At 41.9% G+C, this 23,978-nt stretch overlaps 1 protein-coding gene across 2 annotated transcripts in view; it reads left to right on the forward strand.

The window, feature by feature from the left end:
- Positions 1 to 23,774, forward strand: part of SANBR (SANT and BTB domain regulator of CSR) — a 42,557-nt gene extending 18,783 nt beyond the window's left edge. The window contains exons 9-22 of one of the 2 annotated variants that reach the window (XM_090050173.1): positions 906 to 992; positions 1,090 to 1,200; positions 3,992 to 4,115; positions 4,614 to 4,766; positions 5,414 to 5,559; positions 5,945 to 6,044; positions 9,297 to 9,329; positions 10,651 to 10,750; positions 13,346 to 13,437; positions 13,529 to 13,557; positions 13,658 to 13,731; positions 16,346 to 16,434; positions 17,863 to 17,954; positions 19,873 to 23,774. In XM_090050173.1, coding sequence (XP_089906299.1) covers positions 906 to 992; positions 1,090 to 1,200; positions 3,992 to 4,115; positions 4,614 to 4,766; positions 5,414 to 5,559; positions 5,945 to 6,044; positions 9,297 to 9,329; positions 10,651 to 10,750; positions 13,346 to 13,437; positions 13,529 to 13,557; positions 13,658 to 13,731; positions 16,346 to 16,434; positions 17,863 to 17,954; positions 19,873 to 19,909 — 1,267 coding nt within the window. In that variant the 3' untranslated portion in view covers positions 19,910 to 23,774. Of the gene's footprint in view, positions 1 to 905; positions 993 to 1,089; positions 1,201 to 3,991; positions 4,116 to 4,613; positions 4,767 to 5,413; positions 5,560 to 5,944; positions 6,045 to 9,296; positions 9,330 to 10,650; positions 10,751 to 13,326; positions 13,732 to 16,345; positions 16,435 to 17,862; positions 17,955 to 19,872 lie in introns of those variants that run through there. The other variant, XR_016442757.1, reaches the window with a different exon arrangement.
- The last annotated feature ends 204 nt before the right edge of the window (positions 23,775 to 23,978 follow it).

The following is a 23,978-nucleotide window of genomic DNA, read 5'->3' on the forward strand; positions in this document are numbered from 1 at the left end:
GTCTTTACATAATTGCTTGAAAATACTTGGACTTTAAGGTAAAATGTGAAGGGTAATGAAGGTGTTCTAGAGAAGAGGCAAAAGTGAAGATTCATAAGGAATCCAGGGTTAGGAAAAATTGAGTGGGTGGGGTAGCTAGTGGCTACAAAAAAGGCAGTCGGAGGGCATGTCTACACATCACCCAATGCCGACGTAGCAATGCATTACATCACCGTACAGCGTGCTGTGGCAATATAGTGATCACATGTATCTACATATGATTGCCAGTTACATTGCTGTAGTGGCAAGCTCTGTGGGTATAGCATGCTGCTGCAGCAACAAAACAGCCCATGCACTCTGTGTGTGGTGCAGTAACCACCTGTACTGCACCGTGCTTTAATACTTCCAAACAGAAATGCAGTTTTCCCTCATTTTATGTGAGTTCTTTATATGTAAATTTCCTCTTATGCGATGAACACTTTTAGACCCATAATTCATTGTATGTGAGGTAAATTTGCTCTTATGTGCTCAGCATAGGGCCCCCCCCGGGCACCCAAGCAGGTAAAATAGTCCAGGATAGGTACCCAGAATCACATGCCTTACTGAACTAGTAAGGTTATATATGTTTATAAAAATTAGAGTTCTGCAGTTGACTAAGTAACTCTAGAATTGTGCCCTTATTGGCAATTAAAAAAAACCTGTGAGTAAAGAAGAGCTAATTTGGTACATACATGGGAGATAATCATATGGGAAGCTAAGTTTTCTCAACCTGTGTATCGAAAGTCATATACAAAAGTCAGATTTCAATACTAACCCTTAACTTTTGATGTAACTTAGAAGAATGTAATTATTAACTAACTACAAATGAATCAAAGCAACATTTAGTTGAACTAATGAGCAAAATATTGGTTTCTTGTCACCAACAGTAAACTTTTCTGCAAGAAGATCGAGAGATTGTTTGATCCAGAGTACCAAAATCCAGATTCTCGGGGAAACGCAACAACACTGTATAGGTGCAGTAAAGTTTTTTGTTTTTTTTTTTAAATTTTAGGTACAAAAACAACCCCGATTTACAAAGCATCAATTTTACTGTTGCATTTCTTTTTTTAGGTGCTGTTTATGTAAGAAGCTCTTAACTAAAGAAACAGAAAGAAGAATTGCTTGTGTTCCAGGAAAAATTAACATAGATCAACACGGAAATATTATCTATGTTCATATAAGGTGCTGCATACATGGAAGATGTAACTTTTTCTATATGCATGTATCTTAATAAGTATGTTTACAGAATACTTTGTATGTATAATGTTAGCTAATATTGATGTTACACTTTTTGCTTTATAATTCATGGGCAACATGATTCATTAAAAATCATTTTAGTTAATCCTGTTGCCTTGCCTGTTGCCTTGTTAGGGTTCTAATGTTGCATTTAATAAAAGTGCTGAATTAATTTCTTCTACCTTGATTGAATCTAATAAGATTTCAGTTGAAAACAGAAGGATCCCTGTGCTGCTTTGAGCTCTTTAAAATAGAAAATAGTCAGAGCTAAGCTTTTGATCATTTTAATGACTTTGCAGTATGTTTAACTGAAGGAAAATAGAATGTAAAGGATGGACAAACATCTCTCTTAACCATATTAAAAGGGTAGGGGAAACTGTTGAGCATGTATCAGCTGTTAGGCTCTAACTATTAGCTCTGCATCAGCTTGTAGCAGTGTGACCCTGAGTGAAGTGGGGTTAATGTTACTTACACTCATTTCACTGCAGAATCATGAAAACTTAAGGGTTGTATCAAGAACCAGCTTTACACTTACTCTTTTGATATTAGTATAATTGATACATCTGTCTATACCCCAATGGACACATTTTCATAATAGCTGTTATAAAATGACAAAGTCCAATGAGTTGACAAAGAAGTACTTAAGAATATGGTTGAGATTTATTGTCTTCCTGATCTGATGCTCTCAAATCTAACACCATTTTTTGTTCGTATTAAATTTTCTTTCCTGCACTCTTGAAGGGGAGCTGAAGCCAGGACCCTGCTCTTACATTTTAGCAATGTTGTTAAATAGTCCTTAATACCTTAGGTCAGGGGTTGGCAATATTTCAGAAGTGGAGGCTGGTTTGTCCTCCAAACCACTGGTGCTTCTCCTCGCCTCCCAGATGAAGTGTCTCATTGATTAAATTCTGCAGAAGTGACTGCTTTGTGGACTGGATTAGAATTACTCTTCTGTGGGCTTTCTGCCTCAGATTCTTATCTGTGTAGGCTGTTGCATAGGTCCTTCTTATGGGTGTGGTTTCTGGTGATGAGGTTAGTGAGGTTTGGTGCTTGTTTGAAGGCTAGGATGGGTGCTTTTGGGAAGATCTTTTTAAGAGAGGGATCTTCTTCTAGTATGGGTTGCAATTGTTTGAGGATTTTCCGTGCAGGGAAGGGTGATATATCATAACTAATGGTGTGCGGTTTGTGGGGATTTTCTATTTGTACTGTAGCAAATCTTCATGTGGTATCTGGGTGGCTCTTTCAAAAGTGCAGTCTGTCTCTCTAGAGGAGCGTCCTTGTTGGCTGAAGGCCCTTTTGAGATTTGTGAGGTGGCAGTCACAGGTACTCTCATTGCAAATTCAGCGGTATCAGAGAGCTTGGCAGTATATTACAGCTTTCTTGGTGCGTTTAGGGTCATTGCTGGTTCTGTGTCTAGTTATGTATGTTGGTCCATGGGTTTCTTATATATGGTGGTTTCAGTTTTACCATCTTGGATATTGATCATGGTGTCCAAAAAGGAAATGCTGGTGTTAGAGTATTCAAGCAATAGTCTGATGGAGGGGTGATGATTGTTGAATTTTTAGTGGAAATCAATCGGAGACCATAGGATTTTGGTCCAAATGATGAAGATGTCATCTATGTATTTCAGATATAGTAAAGGTTTGATGGTGCAGTTCTTGAGGCAGTCTTCTTCTAGGTGGGTCATAAAAAGGTTGGCATATTGTGGGGCCATTTTGGTGCCCATAGCTGTGCCCACAGTCCGGAGGAAGTGTTTGGTTGTTGAAACTGAAGTTGTGTGTGAGGATGAAGTGTATGAGTTCAGTAATATCCTGAGGTCTGTACTCTGAGTTGTAATCTCGTTCTTCTATATATCTGAGGCAGGCTTGAATGGTATCCTGGTGTGGGAAGTTGGTGTATAGGCTAGTGACGTCCATGGTGGCTAGGAGGGTATTGCAGGGAAGGTGGTCTGTTTTTGAGTTTCCTCAGGAAGTCAGTTGTACAATCTAACTCTGGCATGTCCTTAGCAGCATGATTATCCAAACATACGTTTATATTTGTAGGCTTAGTTCTCAATTATCTTAGGAAATGCAGAGTAAAATAGAGTTCCTGCCCTTAGGAACTTACAGCCTTATTAAGCATAAGGTGAGGTCACTGGATGTAACAAGTAGAAAGGAAAGTGAAGGAAATGGTAACTTAAAATGTTACTTAAAATGACACAGTTGTTGCCTCATAGCACAGTGTAGTGGCAAAGAATGAGATATCTCTGATACAGATGTGTTTGGTTTTGTTTGGTTTCTTTTCAGTTTCTTCCATTCCTTCTGTCATCCAGATATTTGAAAATGACAATTCCTCTTCTGCTACCTAGTGCCAAGGAAATAACCTCTGTGATGCCTTTAATTTTCATTACCCCAGGGAGAAAAAGACCACTTGTCTGTCCTTCCTTTTTCTGCTACCAAGCTTTCAACTTTTGTACTTATCTACTAACTCAATCAGATTTTCCTTTATTTCTGTTTCTCCCAATTCCCATGTGGATTTAACCCTAACACACAACTTAGTGACTAGAGCACTACCCCACAATGTGGGATGCACTATAGCATCTGAATTAATTGTTGCTTGTCATACAATGCATCTCCTACAAGGTTTTCAGCAATGATGTCTGCTCTTCTGTCAACCTGCAGTCTTCACTGATACAAATATAGGACTATAACATATTTATAATCCAATATAAACCTGATTGTATGCCTTTTTGTTTCAGAGATAAAACTTGGGAAGTCCATGAGTACTTGGTTGGCCTTCATGAAGAATTAAAATCTTGGCGGGATGTGTATTGGCGCCTGTGGGGGACTCTCAATTGGCTGACCTGTTCACGGTGTAATCAGGTATATATTATTGTGATTTCATTCTCCAGTGTTTATTTTTAATGGCAGCATTAAATAAATCTTACAGTATACTTCGTGCTGTGTGCAAGAAAATCTCCTTAGGCTTTAAAATTTGTAATTGAGGAACCTCTTTTTCAAATGACTGTCTAGAATACTAGTACAAAACTATCTACCTCCTTCCTAAACGTACCAATTTTTGAGACCATTAGGACTCGCTATGGAATTTAGAGGGAAGCCATGATGAGACTTGTAATGGAAACTTTGCAGTAGGAGGAAATAACCTTTACTGCTATATCTGGATTTTGAATGAGAATTTGTGTGACTAAATTGTAAGGAAGATTCTTACTAGTTTTAACCTGAGTATCATGATTTTCTGTGGGAGTGATTTAAAATTGCTGTACATTTCGGGCACTGAAATATTCTGACTTTCACAGGCAATATAACCCTGGACAGGATATTTCCATCATCTCTCTCTCTCTCTCTCTCCCCTCAATATAGTCTTTCCTATGTACTGAATTTTCGCACTGCCAGTACCACTCTCAGCCTGTTCTCTATCCTGGTGTGACAAGTTCCCTGGGCTCTACTGGGACTGGAATATATCCCTGCTGTAACCAAAAAGTTCTTCGATTTGATCCCACTCCACTTCCAAAGGTACTTTTCCAGTGTTATGCTTTTAACCTTGACTCCAGTCTCATGGGCCTGGGTTGAGATAAAAAGGGAGAGAATGATTCCTGGACTCAGTCTCCCTCCTGTTTTTGGTGGGGGGGTGGAGGGATGTAAAGGTAGTGTACCATGTGTTCCCAAACAAGCGTGTCAGTATACAGCTAAGCTACTTTCCCCACCTGCATTGTAAGACCAGAGCCAGCTTCCCTTCCTGTTCTGCTGTGTGCAATGACCATCATTTAATGCAAAGGAGGAAGTAAGCGCTTTGTCATTTACTACTTTGGCCATGACAGAAATCAGATCATCATTTGGGTCTAAGTGATGGAATAGAAGATGAAAGTGTTCTTGTTAAAGGAAGTCCTGTAGACACTAACATTATCATCCTAACTTTGTGGCTCCAGTCCCACTTCCCAGCAACTTTCTTTGTAAAAATTCCACTAACTTCAGTGAGAATAGGATCAGGCCCATCACTTAAGCATAGCCAGTATCAAGACCAAGATCCTTGGTGCTGGAAACCTGTGAAAGTTCCAGGAACATGGAACTTACTGGTAGAGTAAAATGTGGCTTTTCTTTCCCCCCACTCATCCCCAGTAAGCCACTATATCTAACATAGAGCTCTTTCTTTTATCTGACAGGGCTGTAAAGTGAGGGACCATGTGGTTGGCTTACCTGCTGGAGGTGAAGGTGGGGATGCTTTGCCATATCAGACTACTAAAATATTGAATGATCTGCTTCACCATAGAGATGTTATTGTTGTACCTTTTACTAAAGATCAGAATAGGTGAGAACATTGTATTCAAACTGATGAACTTCCTTTCCCTTCAACACTAATATTTTTGTAAATTAGCACAGGATTTCTTTATTTTCCTTTCTAAACAGGCAATGAAGTGATAGTTTCGGAACTTAACTGTAACTTATTTCTGATGTTTTAATTAAAAATAGGGATAAGAAAAACAAATGTTGCTACCAACCACATTTCAAGCAGTCACTTAAATGGTTCAATCTTCCATACAGTTCAGTCTTGCAGTTATTCATATTCAAATATAGTCTTCCCTTGTAGGTGTTCTGCAGACTGTCTAGAGCACACTGAGGGAAGAAAAAATGTTCAGAAAAGCTCAGAGGAAAAAAACTTGCTGTTTAATATTTCTTTAATTTCTTGTTTCAAGTGATTCTGGGATTGGGCTGTGTGATGAGAAGGGGATTGAATGTGACGTGCTGTTAGAACCAAATACACCTTGGGGCTCCAAGACAGGAGAAATCAATGCTGTGAGTAACTGCATTTTTGTTTTCCTGTTCACCGATAATGACTGATAGCAACTTCATAAAATACTTTATTTTATAAAATATAATTGCTGTCTTTTGTATTGACACCATGGGGACTATTTAGAATTTGAATCTGTCTAAGAAACTAGTGGTCCTATTAAGTATGCATTGTGTATAAATAACCTGCAAAGCCCTAATTTTCTGGAGACCCGGCTGCCTTTAGAGGTTGTCATGTAGTGCTGAATCTGAGATCAGCAGAGTCATTGTGGATGCACAGATCTTACGATGATAGGCTGAGAGACATGACACTCTTTAGCTTGGAAAAGCATAGGCTCAGGGGTGATCTGATGGCCACCTATAAATTTATCAGGGGTGACCACCAGGGTCTGGGGGAATGTTTGTTCACCAGAGCGCCCCAAGGGATGACTAGGTCAAACGGTCACAAACTCCTGCAAGACCATTTCAGGCTGGACATAAGGAAGAATTTCTTTACTGTCCGAGCCCCCAAGGTCTGGAACAGTCTGCCAGTGGAGGTGGTTCAAGCACCTACATTGAACACCTTCAAGAGTAAATTGGATGCTTATCTTGCTGGGATCCTATGACCCCAGCTGACTTCCTGCCCTTTGGGCAGGGGGCTGGACTCGATGATCTCCTGAGGTCCCTTCCAGCCCTAATGTCTATGAAATCTATCTATCAATTTTATAAGCGTTTAGGCCATGCTTAGCAGAGTAGTAGGAGTGTATGACCACATTTGCCCTCCCCTCCTTTTCTTCCCCATGCCCTGCCCTTGGGGAGAAGTATTTGCAGTAGGATATCTTGTTTTGGTAGCGTTCTTGGTTTGTTTTTTATTATGTGTTGCTATATATTTGTTAGAGAAGGTTCTCACTGCAATGGTTCTCGCTTCATAGGGGAATATATTCCACAGTCTGCCACCAGCCCTCAAGGAAATGGCTGATCTTCCACACACCCAGGCTCTGCCCTTGTTGCAAAGTTCTCTTGCGACAATAGTTTATCACAGCCTCCTAATTAATTCAAGCCCAAGACACGAAACTCCTTGAAAATAAGTACAAAAACCTTGAATTCAATAAGAATGGAATTTCACAGTAGCCAAGAGCCCTGTGGCAGTTTTCTATATTAAGTAGAATTGGAGTTTCCTATAAGTACTTCATGCTTTGTGCCCTGTTCTGTCACATTGTTGACATCCAGCCCAGAAGCAACAAAGGTATGAGTAACAGGGGGCCTTCCTGGGGCCGTTCAGAAGTTGGCCCACCCACCTGCTTCTGGGCTAACGGCCCTCCTCTCTCTCCTGCCACACCTTGATGTTTAATAATTGGTGTCTTAGTTAGGTGGGAGGCTACCCTTTGGTGGCCCTGTTCTCCTGGACCTATGTATGCAGCTCCAGCCACCCCTATACTGCATCCCAAGCCTTGCAGAACACACACACACACACACACACACACACACACACACACACACACGATGTTCCCTAATACCACGACTGATGCCCCCAGGTCTCACAGGGACTCATTCCCTCCCTGGAGCAGCAGGTCATTGTGCTTTCCCTTGCTGTAAATTTTGACCCACACTCAGCCTCCTTGTGGTGGAGGACTTACCAGGGTCAGGACTCACCCCTAACTCTGTGGTTGAGCCCTTCTATTCGGCCTCAGGCCCAACTACAGCCTCATGCTTCCAAAAACATTAGCTTGGCCTACTCCCCTCACATGGGGTTCCTCCTATGCCCACTCTAGCCCCTCTACACTCAGCCCTTAAAGTGGCAGGCACCCAAGGTACACTGCCACAGTATGAATACCCAAAAAACAGATTATCTTTCAGGATTAGCCAAGTGGGTATAGGAGCCACATGGGTATAGGAGCATTACTCATGGATGGTGCTATGTGACAGCTTCAGCATCACTGAGAAATCCCAAAGTATTCCAGACTATGGACTAAATTGACCAATTGTAAGGATATACTTTCTATCAAAAGTGATTCCACTGTGTCTGCAAACTCTTCAAAATGCTTTTCCCTACCCACCAGCATCACTGCCATCTTATTTGAGTTCTGTTGAACTTGCTGTTTTCATCCACCAGCTAATCTTTAAGCACAGAGCCCATTTCCTGATGATAGTATATGATCAGTTATACTGGGTGAAAGCTAAGTAGAGCTGGCTGTCATCTGCTTATTACTGGCACTAAGTTAATTGGCTATCCTGACAGGACATTCTTAATTATGGCTTTTCAGCCTAGGAGTAGCTTTCACTACTTTGGGCTGGTCATATTTTTGGTGGATTTATTTCTGTTTATTAATAGAAATAGCTTGTGTTGAACAGCAAGAAAGAGTTCTTTTTTAAAGAGCCATGTCATGTTAAACATTACATTTTAAATGTTTTAATAAAAGACAGATGCCACTTCAATCACCTCCTCTTCCCGCCTTGGCATGCATCAGCCTGACTTCTGTGCAAGCTGCTGAGCATTTCTAGTGCCCATGGTAGTAATTAAAGCCCTATATTTCCCTAGAAGTCCCAGAGGAGCCCATTTTATTTTGTAAGGAGTCTTTCAAGGAAAACAGAAATCAAATGTATTAATCTGTTCTTTTCATGAGGCAATAAATTATTTCCTCCAGTAACAAATAGCACAGTTATCTGTTGCTAAAAGTCAGTTCTAACAGATGTGATGTCTAAGCCAAGTCAGAATATATCAAGTTGTCATGCTAACTTTGGCATAAAGAGAACTTCTGCATATCTATAGTATTTTTTAAGTATTTGTGCACTCTATTCCATAACTTCTAAGTAACTTAGCAGGTTTGTGCAAACTGTCTAGTACACTGACTGTCTCTCTCAAACACTGCCTAGAGTAGACCAAAACACTGTCCTGAAACAAACGTTTATTTTAGAATTCTGTGATTAACTTAGCTTGTTGCTATAATAATATAAATGCTTGTTAATAAAAACTGTTAGCCATAATACTTAAGGTACTGAAACGTATTCCAGAGTGATTTACCTAAGACTTTGCATTTACAACTCTACATTTAATTGAATAGTAATTCAGTTTTCAAGGGGGCTACTAACATGCATCAAGTTAAGTCTGTAAACAAATCCTTCGAAGCTCTAATATGTAGTTTTTCATGGGTGTGTGCGCACACTCAGTTTACACTCATTTATAAATCCATTTGAATATCTTATTTTTCTGCTAAGCTTACATTGCTTGTTCTCCAGCATATATTAATTGGTCCATTTCTCTACCTTTTACTATTACAGTTCCTTTCCCTGAAAAACTGGACTTTACAGCTGGTTAGTAAAATAACTTGTTCATCCATACTTTTTAAGTTGGATATATTAAAAATGTGTTTTTGCTTCTGTATGTTGACAAATAATTAACTTTTGATTTCAGTGCCATTTTTCCTTAATTTATATATAAAAAAAAGTTGAGCTGTTACAGTGCTTTATAAAAGCAGCAGAATAAACTGGAAATTAAGCAAAAAGTTAATCGGTCCTTTAAAAAAAAAATTATTGGAAGATGTAGGCTCCTGAAGTCCTGTATACTCTTTCTCCCTACTCCCAGTTATTGCTGAATCTCCTTTATTGCTTATTATCCTAGAGAAAGGGTGTCAAAAATATAGCCTGTGCAGTAGAAGCAGTCCACAGAGCTATTTAACCCAGTCCTATTTAACCCGTGGACCTCCTGGAGCTATTGACTGTTTTAAACTAGGGCTGTATCACTTGAATCATGCTATAGGAACCAATGTCATTTGGTCAAAATTAGTCGTCCTTCTTGGAAATGTTGGTCAATGGAATCAATCTTGCATGGCTATCAATCTAGAAAGTAAGAATTTCACAATCATACCCTGAGACGAGCTCCAGCATGGAGGATATAAAAGAAGTGGCATAGCATTGCATATACCAGGAGAAAGACTTGGAATGGTTAATTTAGCATTACACCCTCATCAGTTTACTTGAAAACTGAGGATGCATCCAACTCCATAGAGGAATACAGTTGGGTGCCTGATTACAGATAACTATTTGCCCATATATCACATGCATACAAAACAATTAATGAAGGTGATACTACACCTCAGTTACCAGCAATGATTTGTATTTCAGTAGCACTTGAAGGCTAAGTTTAGAGCTGAGTAGACCATAATCCTGTGTATATAGTAAGACCATCTTTGCTGCAAGCGATTTATTACAATGTATGACTTTAAAATACAACCTAATGTAATGGAGAAGACCAGGTTGCACCATTCCTTTTTAAATATGTTAGTCTTGAATCACTTTGGTTGGTACAAGTATGTGAAACAAGTAGCATGCAAGTATGTATATGCATCTCCCTGCTTCAATTACATCACTGCAGTTTTCAACAGAACCCAGTAAGCCCCTCAGAAAAGGAAACCAATGAAACACAACAAGATGCTGTACAGCTGTCTTGGATGCTTGAAGTTTTCTTGGGGGTTTTTTGTTTGTGTGTTTGTTTTGTTCATTTAGTTGGGCAGGTTTATCAAATATGGCTTTGAGTAGGTAATCGGTCTTTCATCTGCAACAAAAAAGCTAGAAAGCTTGTAGACTTTGAACAGGAAAAGTAAATGTATGCAGTACTTGTGTTCCTGTTAATTAGAAACAACAGTCATTGTTATCAGAAGAAGAGGAATATACTACTGGCTCAGAGGTCACTGAGGATGAAGTGGGGGATGAAGAGGAAGTATGCAGGAAACCAGGTATAATTATCTCTGTTTTCACAAGGCTTCTCTGAAAATTTGGAATTGGAATACAATTCTTAATTTCTTAGTCACCTGAAACCTTCATAAGTAAATCTTACCATAAACTACCTGCCTTGAATTATATTATTGGCTGTCTCAGAGACAATTGCCTGTGGCAGCTATGCTCTTCTGGAAATCATACCAGCAAACAACAAACAAAAGGACAGGTGGAGGGTGTCTGATTTAAAGGCGCATTTATTGGAAGGGCTCCTGTCAGCTCTGCTTATCCTTTCCTCACCTAGATTAATGTGGGAGGAGGAGAAGTAAAGGGTCAGATTACTAGTCCTGTGGCTGCATCCTTTACAGCAGTATTTCTGGGCCTTTGCCTTTGAACACACTGGTTCCTTATTGCAGATTGACAAGGGCTAGATGGAACAAGCAGTTATCTCAATTTTCCTAGGATTTCAGTGAGCCTTCCTCTCTTCTTCTGTACCAGGCAGGGGGGAAAACGTCCTAGGGTTGCTGTGCTCTGCCCTAGTGCCCCCTACCATGTCAAGTTTGGGTTAAAACACCCTCATTCTTGCCTGCCACATCTGGATCTTATAAAAATTAAAGGGAGGTTGCCTCTTGTTCCCCTGGTCACGGTTCCTGCTACTCCAATCCTTGTTTATATAACGGGGTTCCGAACACCCCAGCTTTATGGGCTATGTGTGGCTCCAACCACCCCTGTACCATGCCCTAAGCCTCACAGATCTACCAGACGTTGTTTGGTATTAGCTGCAGCCCTTGTCACTCGTGGCACCCCCTGGTGCACGGGCTCCCCACAGCCCTTGTCACTCATGGCACCCCCTTGCTCTGGGGTTTCTCATGCTGCCCACACTTGGGGCTTCCCACTGCCGACACTTGGGGCTGGGTCTCCCACACTGTTGTGGTTCCCCTATGAGGCCTCCTCCATCCCCTTCTAGCCTCACCTGGTTCTCCAGTCAAACAGTAAACAAAACAGAAGCCCCTTGGCTATAACATAACTCTAAGCCATCTGGCTCCATCCTTCTTCTCGCCACATTAGAGATGTTCCATCCATCCCCAATCTCGGGCCATACCTACAGTTTGGCCTCTACTCATTATTCACTCCAACAGAGTTCCTTCTTCCTGGGCTGCCAGCAGGGAATTGCCTGCCTGGCCACAGCCTGGGAGTTATATAAGAGCCAGGCCCTGCCCCTTCCAGTCAGCTGACTTCCCTTGGTTACCCTGGCAACCAGCAGCTAGGCTCCCTGCTTATTGATTCACCAGTAGCAGGAACCTCAGTGCCCTGCTACATCTTCCATCATGCTCATTATCTCCCACACATATACATGGTTTTGAGTAGGTGAGATATATCAGGAGGTATGAGGCAGAATGCTGCTCATTGTCAGCTATCCTGGTAGGTAAGTTTTATGAATAATGCCCATGCATTAGAGTTGTGTGGGTGAAAGAGTGCAAGGTTTGGGAAAAGAATGGAGGTCACAAGAAGAGAAAGCAACAGACAGAGGTAAATGCCTGCTGTTCCCTTACATTTCAGAGTGCAGGAAGATTTTTACAAACCATATAGTAGGGGGAGTCAAACTTATCTGTGCCCCAAGGCCAGATCCAGACCACAGGGTTCCTAATGGGCTGCATCTGGACCACAAGAAGCCTTGGGCCTGATTCAGACCCAGTAGAGGTGACAGAGTGGCTGGCAGTTGTGTAAGAGTTAATGTGACTGTTGCACACACCCCCTGCCACCAACGTGTATGCCCATGAGAGCACTCAGATTTTGACAGCTGGTCTTACCCCCACTTACTTTGCCTCTAGATTCCTGGCTCCTCTCCAACCCCACACACCGTATTTAACATGCTGGCCATACAGCATTTGCTAGTAAATAGTGAAGTGTTAGAGCTGAACTCCATGTTAAAATAAATTCAACCCCAATTGTGAGTTGCTGTCCTTCAACATTCTTCTCTTTTTACTGGACTGATGCACAAAATTATTTTAATAGATCTGTGCTGTCCAAAGTAGTGAGATGGATAATGTTCATTCAGCAGCACTATGGGCCAAATGAAAATAATGTCTTGATGCATTAAGCACCATACAAATAAAAGGCATTCTTTACTCTGAATTGCTTGCTGGCCAAATGACAAGGACAGAAAAAGAAGGTGGAAAAAGGGTATAGTGTACAGTGTGATGACTGGCCAGTGGCACGATAGCATCAAGAATGTGTTCTCTTCTTTCAGTCTTTTGGTGGTTATGGTAGAAGGGGCTAGCTGCACAGCAAGATGAAGGGAAGGGGTTGGAGCAAGTGATCATGGGACATTTTCTCTTCTGTCAAAAGTGAAGACTGTGGAAAACTATATGATGTCCTCAAGGCCTTTGGTCCCTGATTAAATTTAATGGGGTATCACTTTAAGCACAGAGAAATAGTGTGTAAAGCTATACAGAAATTACACAAGTATACTCAAGCTTTTCACTGTGGATGTTGTTGTTAATCTATAAATAGAGTTTGCTGATTACTGCTTACATAGGAATGGCAAAGTCTCTGTGCAGCTACTGTGATGACTGATGGCTGTGTTTGTTACTAGATAGTGCTTTAATTAGCAGGGAGAAAAGAGAAGCTAAAGAAGTTTATCAAACATCCGAAGAAACAAGTGTCTTCACCCAGTGTCCAAAAAAGGGAGAAACCATCTGAGAAGGTAAATCTGGCTTGTGCAGCAGACTATTCATCCTAGTCAGTCTTCTGAGAGAAAATGTGCTTAGGAACATACTTTCTGTTTCCTTTGGCAGTCAAATTCTCGAGATGCGTCTCCATTCATGTAAGTAGTTCTCCCCAGTCCTTGGCAACATCCAGTGAGAAATCCCACTTAGTAGTGTGCTATTGACAACACTCTTGTATGTGTTTATATTTTTAACCAGTGTGAGTATGCAGCAGAACAAGTGGGATGCCTCCAGATCACTGAGATTCAACCAAGATGCTCAGAGAGAAGATGGTCAGTTTTTCAATTGTGAATTGAAATTTGCTATAATTCTGTAAATGGTATGTTGCAGTAAAATGCTCAGCTTAGAAACTTTGAGGCTGGGTGTAATCTCAGAATGGCTGTATACAGGTCTGCAGTGAGACCTGACTGACTTGTGTAAAGGGAGATCTGGGCCCATAACATCGCTAAAAAGCGGAGAAGTAAGGATTATTATCCATCTGTGCCAACATAGCCATACTGCTTTCAGTTCCAGACTTTGCACATGCAGACCTATGCACTGCGCTGCTTTGCACCATTCAGAAATACCCACTGATTCTCTTCTCTCCCTCTTGCCCTACAGACAGGTGTGAATTCGCATAGCTCCACTTATTTCAGTGGGCTTCTATTGATCTCATACCAACAGAGCTTCTTGCCCCAGCAGCTAACATGTGCTGCCTTTTCTATTGGATGAGGTATTTTAGACTTGCTTCTATTCCGTGTGAGAGAAGTGCTATAGATGATTTCTTTCAATTGGATCTTAACGTAGATTGTATATAAATATTTGGGCACAGTATACATTTAATTCTGACATTCAAAAATTGTGCTAAGTGCCAGAATATAGAAGCAGCCCAGCTTCATTGTGCCACACAATAATTATGAAATCTTCCTGAACATACAGAAGGGCTGAGCTCTAGGGAATGGTGCATTAGGATTAAATTAGCATTTGTAATTAACTTCTCACTTGTCTCCCACCCCTGTTCAACCCAATAAAAAACCCTCTACAGCAAGAAATAAAGGGAAAAAATTCAGACAGCATCCTAACACAAGATTGGAGATTAGGTATTGTGAATAAGCAGTGTTGGTGCCCTCACTAGGATAATTTTGGGGGGAAATGTCACATCTGAAGGGAGGCAGAGGGAACATTCCCTTTCCAGTAGTGGATATTTTGGTTCTTAAGTGGTGGCTATTTAACGTGTCAGCACAAGTCATGAAGAAAGATTATGAGGTAGATGTGATCACAAAGGTGTGATGCCTTTGTAAGTTTTTTGTCTCATGCCTTCATAATTTATCACTTGAGACTATATTGCTTCAAGTAAGCATATTTGATTGTGGCTCTTCCCTAATCTTTTGGTTGTACCTTAGGTACTTCCATGTCAGCACAGCAGCTTTAGGTGCTGTGGACTTGTAGCTGCACATTCAGCAGTTTCATTTAACTAGGATGTAAAGTGATGAGCTCTCTTTTTAAGGGTAGGTACCTAAAGTGGAAGTGAGGGATAGTGCCTATCTTCTACATAACAGCCTGCCAGTTACCCAGAATGTGTGAGGACTGAGTTCTAGTCTGTTCTGAGCCTGATGAGATTCATGCCTCCATCTCCCATGTCTCAGAAGGAAGCTGTCACCTTGGGGCTATAAAATAGGCTAAGAGGAAGATACCCTCCCTCCCTCCCTGTGGAGCTGGGCAACTGTCCAGAAAGGAATGCAAGAAGCCTAGGGCTAGGAAGAAAAGTAAGCAAGCAGGAGCCACATCTGCAGCATACTGTTTAGGGCACTTAGCTGGAATGGGGGAGACCAGGATTCTGGTTACTGTTCCCTGAACTGCTTTATATGTCTTACATGAGACAATCATTGGTTAATGACCAAGAAATAACTCTGAGAGCAGGAGCTAGACTGAGGTCTGCCCCATTCTGGGTACATGTCACAACCACCAGGTTACAATATGATGCTCCCTTTTACTATACAGCTATGAACAGCAAGTGGCTCAGCTTTAGCAGGTAGGTTGGAGGGTATTCTGTACCCTGGTGGTTGGGGCAGTCTCTGAGCACACCTAACAGAGAAGGATGCTCTGGTAACTTAGGCACCATTCCACCTCCCATCTGGATCACAGTGAAGGCAAGTTTGACATTTAACTGCCCAGACAGGGTCAATTCCGAGTTTGAATTGAAACCCAAGGTGAGGCACATTAGGGATCTCTGTGATTCAAAATATAGGCACCTAATAGTGCTGCAGCTGCTTGAGTTGAGGGTGTCTTCTGGATCATGTTTTTGCAGCTTAGCTAGATACACTCACAAGTCCCATTTAGACACCTGACTTTCCGATCTGGATATTGCTGTTTTCCCTATAATTAAGGCCTCAAAGATTTGGTTGCAGTAAATGGAGTTTCCTGCTTTTGGAAAACTCAAAGCCATTCCTCTAGGCATTGATCTGAGCGTGCAGTGATTGTAGGTGGAGCTTCATATCTGCATAGGCCAATGGATGCTATTGCAATTCATTATCCAGACCTCCTTGTACTTTCTACATGAGCCAAGACCAAGCCTTTTTTTTCTGTTTATGCTAGAGCCAGGGTGGCCAACCTTTAGCCTACAAATGGTATGGGCAGCTTCTGTGGGTGGCATGTGACAGATCTGAGAGAAGACAGACAGCATGGGAGCAGATCAGGCAAGAAGTTGAAAGCAGAGTAACAGATTGGATAGGAGAAGGGGATCAGAGTGACACTCAGAAGATGTGGGGCTTAATTTGTTGTACACTTGATTTAAAAAAAAACAAAAAGGTTGGCCCACACTGCATTAGAGCATCCATATCACCTTCCCTTCTTCATCTTGTGGCAAGAAATATCTTTGCCTTAAATATTCTCTTTTATTACTTACAGATCAGCGAAGGATGTCTGAGATCACAGGGCATCTAATAAAAATGCGATTGGGAGACCTGGACCGGGTCAAGTCAAAGGACAGCAAAGAAGTAAGACTTCCTAATGTGGCAACATTAATGTGAGAGAGTTTGTTCAGATCTCTTGAATTCAAGTATTTATAAAAAACAAGAGTGGAATCCTTATACTTCCTGATGAATTTGAGCAGATTATAATCTGTTCTCAAACTGCATTTGATTAATTTTGTAAATGCTTAAGATTTCTAAATTGTTACTGCTTTAGAAATCCTTGGCTTGGGATTAAGACAGACATCAACTTTGAAGCAGTTTGTATGCTTTTGAAGCACTCCAAAAATGGACAAAGTGCTCCCAAAACAAAGCTGTTAGAATTTTAGCTGAAGGTGCTATTTAGAAGTGCTTCTTGTTATGAATGGATATTCTACAGTGTACAATATGGGACTCCTCCAGCATCCCACAGTGCTCTGCTTCCCCCTGACTGTCAATGACCACTGTTCTATGTGCTCTGCTTCTGCTCTCCTGGAGAACCCTTCTTGTTCTGGGAGATGTCAGAACCAGGAAACTGGAAACCCTGAAATCTCTTGCTCCCTCACAAAGGCAGGAGAATCCAGAGCTGTGAGACTAGAGACCCTGCATCTCTCGGAGCCAGGATTCCTGCTCTCCAGACCACAGTCTGCATATACCTCTCCACATCTGGTCTCCAAGTACTTACCCCACTGGAACCAGGAGACTAGACAGTATATTACATCCCTGCTGGAACTAGGTCTCCAGTCTCTTGGTTCCAGGATGGGGGGGAGAAGGAAAGAGAGTGGGGAGTGGGAAGAGAGAATCTAGGACGGGGTGGTCAACCTGAGGCACAAGTAGCACCGGGAACCTCTGTGTGGCAGATCAGGGAGGGGACAGACAGCACAGCCGAAGATAGGGCAGGAAGCAGAAAGCAAATTGGGCAGGGGAATGCAATCAGAGTAGCACTCAGAGGGGGCTAGTTTGTGGCACACCTGCCAAAAAGGTTGCTCCCCCCTGGTCTAGGAGAGCAGAGGCAGAGTGAACAAGAGTGTTTGCTGATATCTTTGGGGGGAGAGGTGGAGCTAAAGCCCTCAAGAGACAGGGGTTGCAGAGCGGCACTGACAACCCACTCCACTCCCCTAGACCTGTGCAGCCCTGTGTCATGGCCCTGAATGCAGCCATGGAAGTTTTGAAGCACTCTAGCCAGGGGCTGTGATGGGGCTGGAAGGCTCAGCAGCTGAAATGCTCCTTTTTTAATGTCTCAAACCTTGTTAGGCTTAGAAATGTTTCAGTTATGTTCGCTTGCACCCTCAGTACATGGGATGGGTTTGAAGAGTCCTAGTGTTTGGTGCTGTGCAGCATCGGCAGTCTCGTGACCCTGTATGATGGGAGTATATTACCTCTGCAAATATGAGTCAATTATTTGAAAATTAGTAACTTCAGGCAGTTGCAAGTTAAGCAGAAATATCATTATGATTTGATTCCTCTGGATTTCAGCACGCAGGTGGTATTTATTCTAGACTTGAAGCTCAGATAAAGGCCTCGGCACAAGTCAGTGCTCGGCAAAACAACATGGAGAAAAACACAAGGTAAGAAGATACTGTTAAAATAGCAGAAGAAGCCAGGAGAGTCCCTTGTGGGACTTTAAAAAGTGCAGCTCAGTTCAAACTCTTCTTTTACATCTGCATTTTTTCCTGTACCGCTCCCTCATACTCTCACACCCCCTACATGCAATAGACAAGAGTCTGTATTTTGAGCCAGCCTTTATTTTGAGCTATTATGAAATCACCTCTATATACACTATGCAAATGCACACAAAGCAGGACAAAAATATTTTTTGAAATAAAATTCAAATAAGTTGCAAAGGTCAGCGGTTAGAGGGTGGAGCTTTCCCCCATCAAGGACAGGGGTGGTCAACCTGAGGCACAAGTAGCACAGGCAACCTCTGTGTGGCAGATCAGGGAGGGGACAGACAGCACAGCAGAAGATAGGGCAGGAAGCAGAAAGCAAACCAGCAAATTGGGCAGAAGAATGCAATCAGAGTAGCACTCAGAGGGGGCTAGTTTGTGACACATCTGCCAAAAAGGTAGTGGCAATCAGTGCGGGGTACTTGTCAAGGGGCGAGGCTCCCCCTGCAGCCCTTGACAGCTCACCAAAAATCATTAAGCAGCCCTCCAGCTGAAATAATTGCCCACCCCCAAACTAGAGCATGGGCAGAGTACAACACAGCATGGACATTGCTTACCCATCGGGAGTGAGGACAGTAGGCCTGTGTAAAGTGGCTAGTATTCGTTTTTGGATTCAGCCGATTCGAGGGACAGTGATTTGATTTGGTGATTCTAATCACTGTCCCAAATCAATTTGGCCGAATCTGATTTGGAGATTCGGCCACCACCAAATCAGCCAAATCTCCGAATTGAACAGGCCTTATCCTGCACCTTCTCTCCTAGCCCCGTCAATGGCTGCCCCACCTATCCCCAGCATGCCAGCAATTTAAAAAAAAAAAGCAGGCAGGGGATGAGACCTGTCAGGGGTTGCCCCATGGTCCCCTCCTCCAGGCCCCCCCACCTCCCACTTAAGGCACGGAGCCCAGATCCAGCTCCCTACGGCAGCGCACAGGGACTGCCAGAATCTTCTCTGAATCAATTTGGAGGCTTCAAATCGATTCGGACTGTTTTACTGGTCCCTCAGTTTGATTTGGATTCAGAGATTCAGTTGCCGAATTGGGCCAAATCTCCTCCAAATTGACTTGGCAACCAAAGCTTTGCACAGCCCTAAAGGGCAGGCTAAGATCCAGGGCTTGCTTCCATGCAGAGCCACCAGGGCATGCCACTGAGCCACCAGTCCTCCAGCTTAACCTCTTCCTCTTGGCCTCTCATAGCTCCTTCTCTTTACTGCCACCCTGAAAAGGAGCACTGCAGGAGGTATTTGGGTAATGCACAACCTGTGGTGTGATGGTATGAGACTGCACTGGGACTTTTAGAGAGACAAAGTCAAACCCATGCTGGTTGAAGGTAGCATAGAACCCTGTGTTCCTTGCTTCCTGGAAAACCACCTTAACTATGCAGCTGTTATGGTTAAAACTTGGGAGGACAGTTTTCCTTTTTCCCATCTTTTGATTGTGGGCTTTTGGCCAGGTAGGTTTTTATGACTTACCCCAGTGGGCACATGTACAGAGCTTTTTACATACCCAACCTGGGTATAACCTACTGCACCCGCTCAGTCTATGAACACACTTACGAATACACAGGGCAGGGTGGAAAAACGACCCTTTAGGTGCACAGAGGGAAATGGAACTGCATCCATAATATACTGTTCTTTTTCTCCTAGTGCCCTGGGGTGTTTTACGGTTAGGCTTTTGGCAACTTGTGCATCATAAAGAAGCAGATTTAGACAAGCAACTGAAGTAGCAAACTGACACAGTTAGCATGAGTAGGTTATTTGGATGCCAGTAATATTATGCCTAAAGGGTTCCTGACACAGAGCTACTATTTGTTTTAAATCTAGGTCTAAATCTCGGTTTGGTCAAAGCCGTCCAACCTAAGGAACCTCATGAAGAAACCATAGCCAGAATGCATTGCTGCTTCCTGGAACTGTACTGTACTCCAGACATGGGGGACTCATTCTCTGAAAGCTTTTAAGTGACTTATTTATTTTTTACTGTAAGCCATGTAAATTATTCTGCTATGATGAATGAATGCAAATCCAGTAAGGTCTTGTAATTATTTTAATTGTAAATACACAGTTTCTTAGATTTAATCTAATTGCTTTTTTTAGGCTGTTGCGTTAAGCTACATAGAAAACATTTTATACATCTGCAAAATTAAAATATTAGAAAATCCTTATTTATTTATTGAGGGGCGGGAGTCTTTTCCCTGCTAGACATTTAAAAACAATACTACTGAACTGTGAGTGTGGTTAGCAGTGTTAAAATGCATCATCTAGCACTTCTAATTTTCGTTATACATGCTGGGCTGATGTAACCCACTTAAAAGTCAAGGGAATTTCCTGTGAGTTGCATGAAGTGAAATGGAATCAGCCCTTTTCACACACAGCTCCCATTCATGCTAAGGTGAGCATCAAGAAGGGGCCGAATCCCAGAGTTCCTGTTACGTTTGACTTCCTGATTATATGGTAACTTTGCATCTCATGCGTGAGGCATTAATCTTTTCAGCTTTACTGCAGGGAAGACAAAATGTTCATCCCCATCTCATACCTGACTTTTCTCTTGCATCTACTATCTTTTGGTTCCCTTTTGCTTGGTCGCTAGAGAGAGTTGGGTAAGAAAGTTTCTTCCATTATTGATACCAGTGTCATTATAAATATGTTAGCACAGGTGTTGCTAGCTTTGCATCTTTGAAATGAAAGAAAATCATTTTGAGGCATATTGCATATAGACTTCTGGGCCTGGAAATACCTTTCTAACCCTGCCAGAATAACCCTGGTTTGCAACAGAGTGCACTGAAATGTTCTTGTCTGTAGCAACAGAATCCAGGTTCGTCTTAGTGCACAGTCCAGTGTTACCAAAACGGAACAAGTTGCATGGAACAAAATCACATTTAAGCAAAGGAAATGGCAATAAAGCTGTATTTTGAAAACCATGTTCTAAGTTTTCTAAGCAGGCAAAAGGACTGCTCAGGGCAAATGCATTCCAAATCATAATCATCCTACAAATTATGGGTTTAGAAATAAGTTGGCAGGATAGTTGAAGAAAAATCAAAAAGCTTCCTTTTAAAATGCACTGTCCCAATTTTCACGCCTTTATTTGCCTCGTTTCTAGAGTTTTTTCATAAAATTTAAATGGGAAAGAAGGTAGATACTCGAGAGAGCATGGAGAGTTTCAGTAAAAATACTAATATGAAGGTTAGCTCTGTTGACATGTGTCCTCCGATGTAACATCTAATTCATAGCCCACTGAAGGCAAAGGAAGATTCCCACTGACTCTCAGTGGTTTGTTGCTTGGGGCAGGATAGGAAAGTTTAATGCAAAGCTTTATCTTCCATTCAGACAGGAAGGGTTTTATCAAAGCCTCAGACCTGCTGAGAAAAAATAATGCTGTTTTGTAATTTAAAAGTTAAGAATATTTGTTAAATACTTGAAAAATGATCATCAGTTTCTTAAATTCAAAATGTATTAGAAACAGAGTTTGGCTTGGGTTTGAGATTTGTTTAGTATATAGAATGTCCAAAACTGCACGTGTAAATTTTGCTAAGGAAGTTGTAAATTTTGCAGTTGTGTGAAGATGTGTTTTAGTTTCCTTAGAACTACTGACTTTGAAAAGGGGGAAGAAACCTCTTCTCTTCAGGAAGAGGGAAGCCTAATAAATTTGTTTTATGTAAAGGTGCCACTTTTACATGCCAGTATCCTATATAATATTCTATTCAAAACCTACATTTCTTTTTATAAACACATCTGCAATATATGTTGTGGAAGTGCAGTTCATATTTTATTAAGTATTAATGCTTATTTCCCTTGCCAGCTACCCTGAATTTTTATCCTGTATTAACTTTCAAGTCATGTTTCAGTTTAACTAAAATAAATGTTAGACTGATTTAGCAAATGCTTTGCTTTTGTGTGGACTTGCAAAAACCAAATAACTCAACTCATCCAGTACTAAAAGTATCATAATGATTCTTCAGAAGTGGAGGCAGACTATATACTTATCTTCCAATGTTGGTTTGTAACCTTTCTTAAACCATTAAGGTATAGGTCAGTGGCCGCATCTACATGTTTCTTGGTCTGCATTAATATGCACTCCAGTGCCAGAATTCATTGCTCCTGGCCCTGTGTTTATACACCTGGGACTGCAGCACAATGAGCCCTGTGGGAACACCCCCAGCTGGCAGGGGAGGAAGGGTCAGCCTGCCAGCCAGCCTGGGACTGCTCTGACCTGGCTCAATACACTGCAGAGGGGATGGCTGGGGCACAAAGGTGTTCCAGTGTAGAGCTAGCTGGCAAGAAGCCCCTGCACTAAAGTACTCTTGTGCACCAGTCAGCCAGGTCAGCATCTACACATGTGTTGCTGTGTATAAAAAAAAAAACAAAACTGCAGCAGGATAGTACTTGTATTTGCAAGTAATAAACTCTGCAGCAGGTTAGTAGTTTCCTCCATCCTAACAGGGCCGCATTTGTAGACCTAGGCGTTTACTGCAGAGCTAATTAGGCAACTGCACAATAACCATCTCATGCAGATCTGCTTAGTGCTTCTCAACCAATAGGTTGTAATGGGCCAAGTGCTCTTTTTGTAGTTTCACAAGGCTCATTTCTGTCCAATATCCTGTTGAACAAGTGAAATGCCAAAAGGAGCCTGGAACATTAAGTCTAGTAATATCTGGGCAATAATTTAAAGGTTTCCATATAGTTTTTAGCCACTTCTCCGGTTCAACGTGAATACTTGGATGAACAAAAGTTGGCTTAAGTCAAAGCCAGGAAAGATGGAGAGGATGGTGATGGGAAGGGTAAAACCCTTTCTGAGGATTTGACCAAACTTAATATTGCCCTTAGACAGGAGAGACTGTGCTTATGTCATCAAGGGGACAAGCAATCTTTTCTGCAAATAAATGTCATGCTGAACAGCAACAGCCAGCTGTCTCAGAAGCACAGATTGATAAGAACCTATCACCCAGCTCCCCCATTTGCTGTACTGGTAGGTCCAAATCCAGATCTTGTCCTCAATAAGCTAGGCTCCAGCTTTAGGGACTAATTTTACATTATTGTGGCCTTCCATAGATGCTGCATTCATTGAGGTGTTGAAGCATCCTATGCTTTGGGTGAAGCTTATCAGCACTAGGGGCATGGTTTTCTTAGTGGTTGAGCCTGAGCTGTGAGCCTCCTTATCAGACTGCTCCCCACTTCCTTTCCAGAAACTCTAGATTTCTCACAACACCCGTAAGGTGCTGATTCCTCCTCTGCCCCGCAACACAACTCTTCCCCTGTCCAACTCAAAAAAACCCTGAAACCCTTTTACAACATGGATTTGTGGCAGGATTGCAGAAGGAAGAGGAAAAGAATAGGCTTAATTCTGACTGAAGTTCTGGTTTCTATATTTGGATAATTTAAGCTCCTGTAATAATAGTGGGTTATTTAGATTCTAAAAGTCTATTTAAATGCATAAAAAAAAGAAAAGTTTGTATAATCTGAAGTCAGGGCCTTGTTACTGAATCAGGGTTTGCTTCCCTAAACTGACAGCTTTGCCAGAACCACAGACACCTTTATGGGCACAGTGAATTGTTTAATTTGCATTGATCCCACTACATATAGACTGTGAGGCCAAAATTCAGCATGTTGAATTACCTGAGTGGAACTAAGCATGTGTGTGAAAGACAGAGAAAGAGAGAGTTCTGCCATGCACCTGCCCACTGTATCTTGCAGAATTAAGTTATAATTACAGTTGGTCCAATAAAACCTATCACCAAAAACCTTTGCGTCTTGCGTATTTACTGTCTTTACCCCTCAAATATTTACTGGAGCATCATGGCCGCAGTATCACTCCAATCCTTTACACTAGGAGGTGTCAAACTCATCTTGTGCCCCAGGCCAGATCTACACCTTAGTGTCCTTGCTGGCTGTTTCTAGCCTTGGGCACAAAGAAGCAGCAGCTGCAGCTCTGACAT

Source organism: Crocodylus siamensis, chromosome 1 (genome assembly GCF_052110815.1).
Source record: "Crocodylus siamensis isolate JL-2025a chromosome 1, ASM5211081v1, whole genome shotgun sequence".
Classification (NCBI taxonomy): Eukaryota; Metazoa; Chordata; order Crocodylia; family Crocodylidae; genus Crocodylus; species Crocodylus siamensis.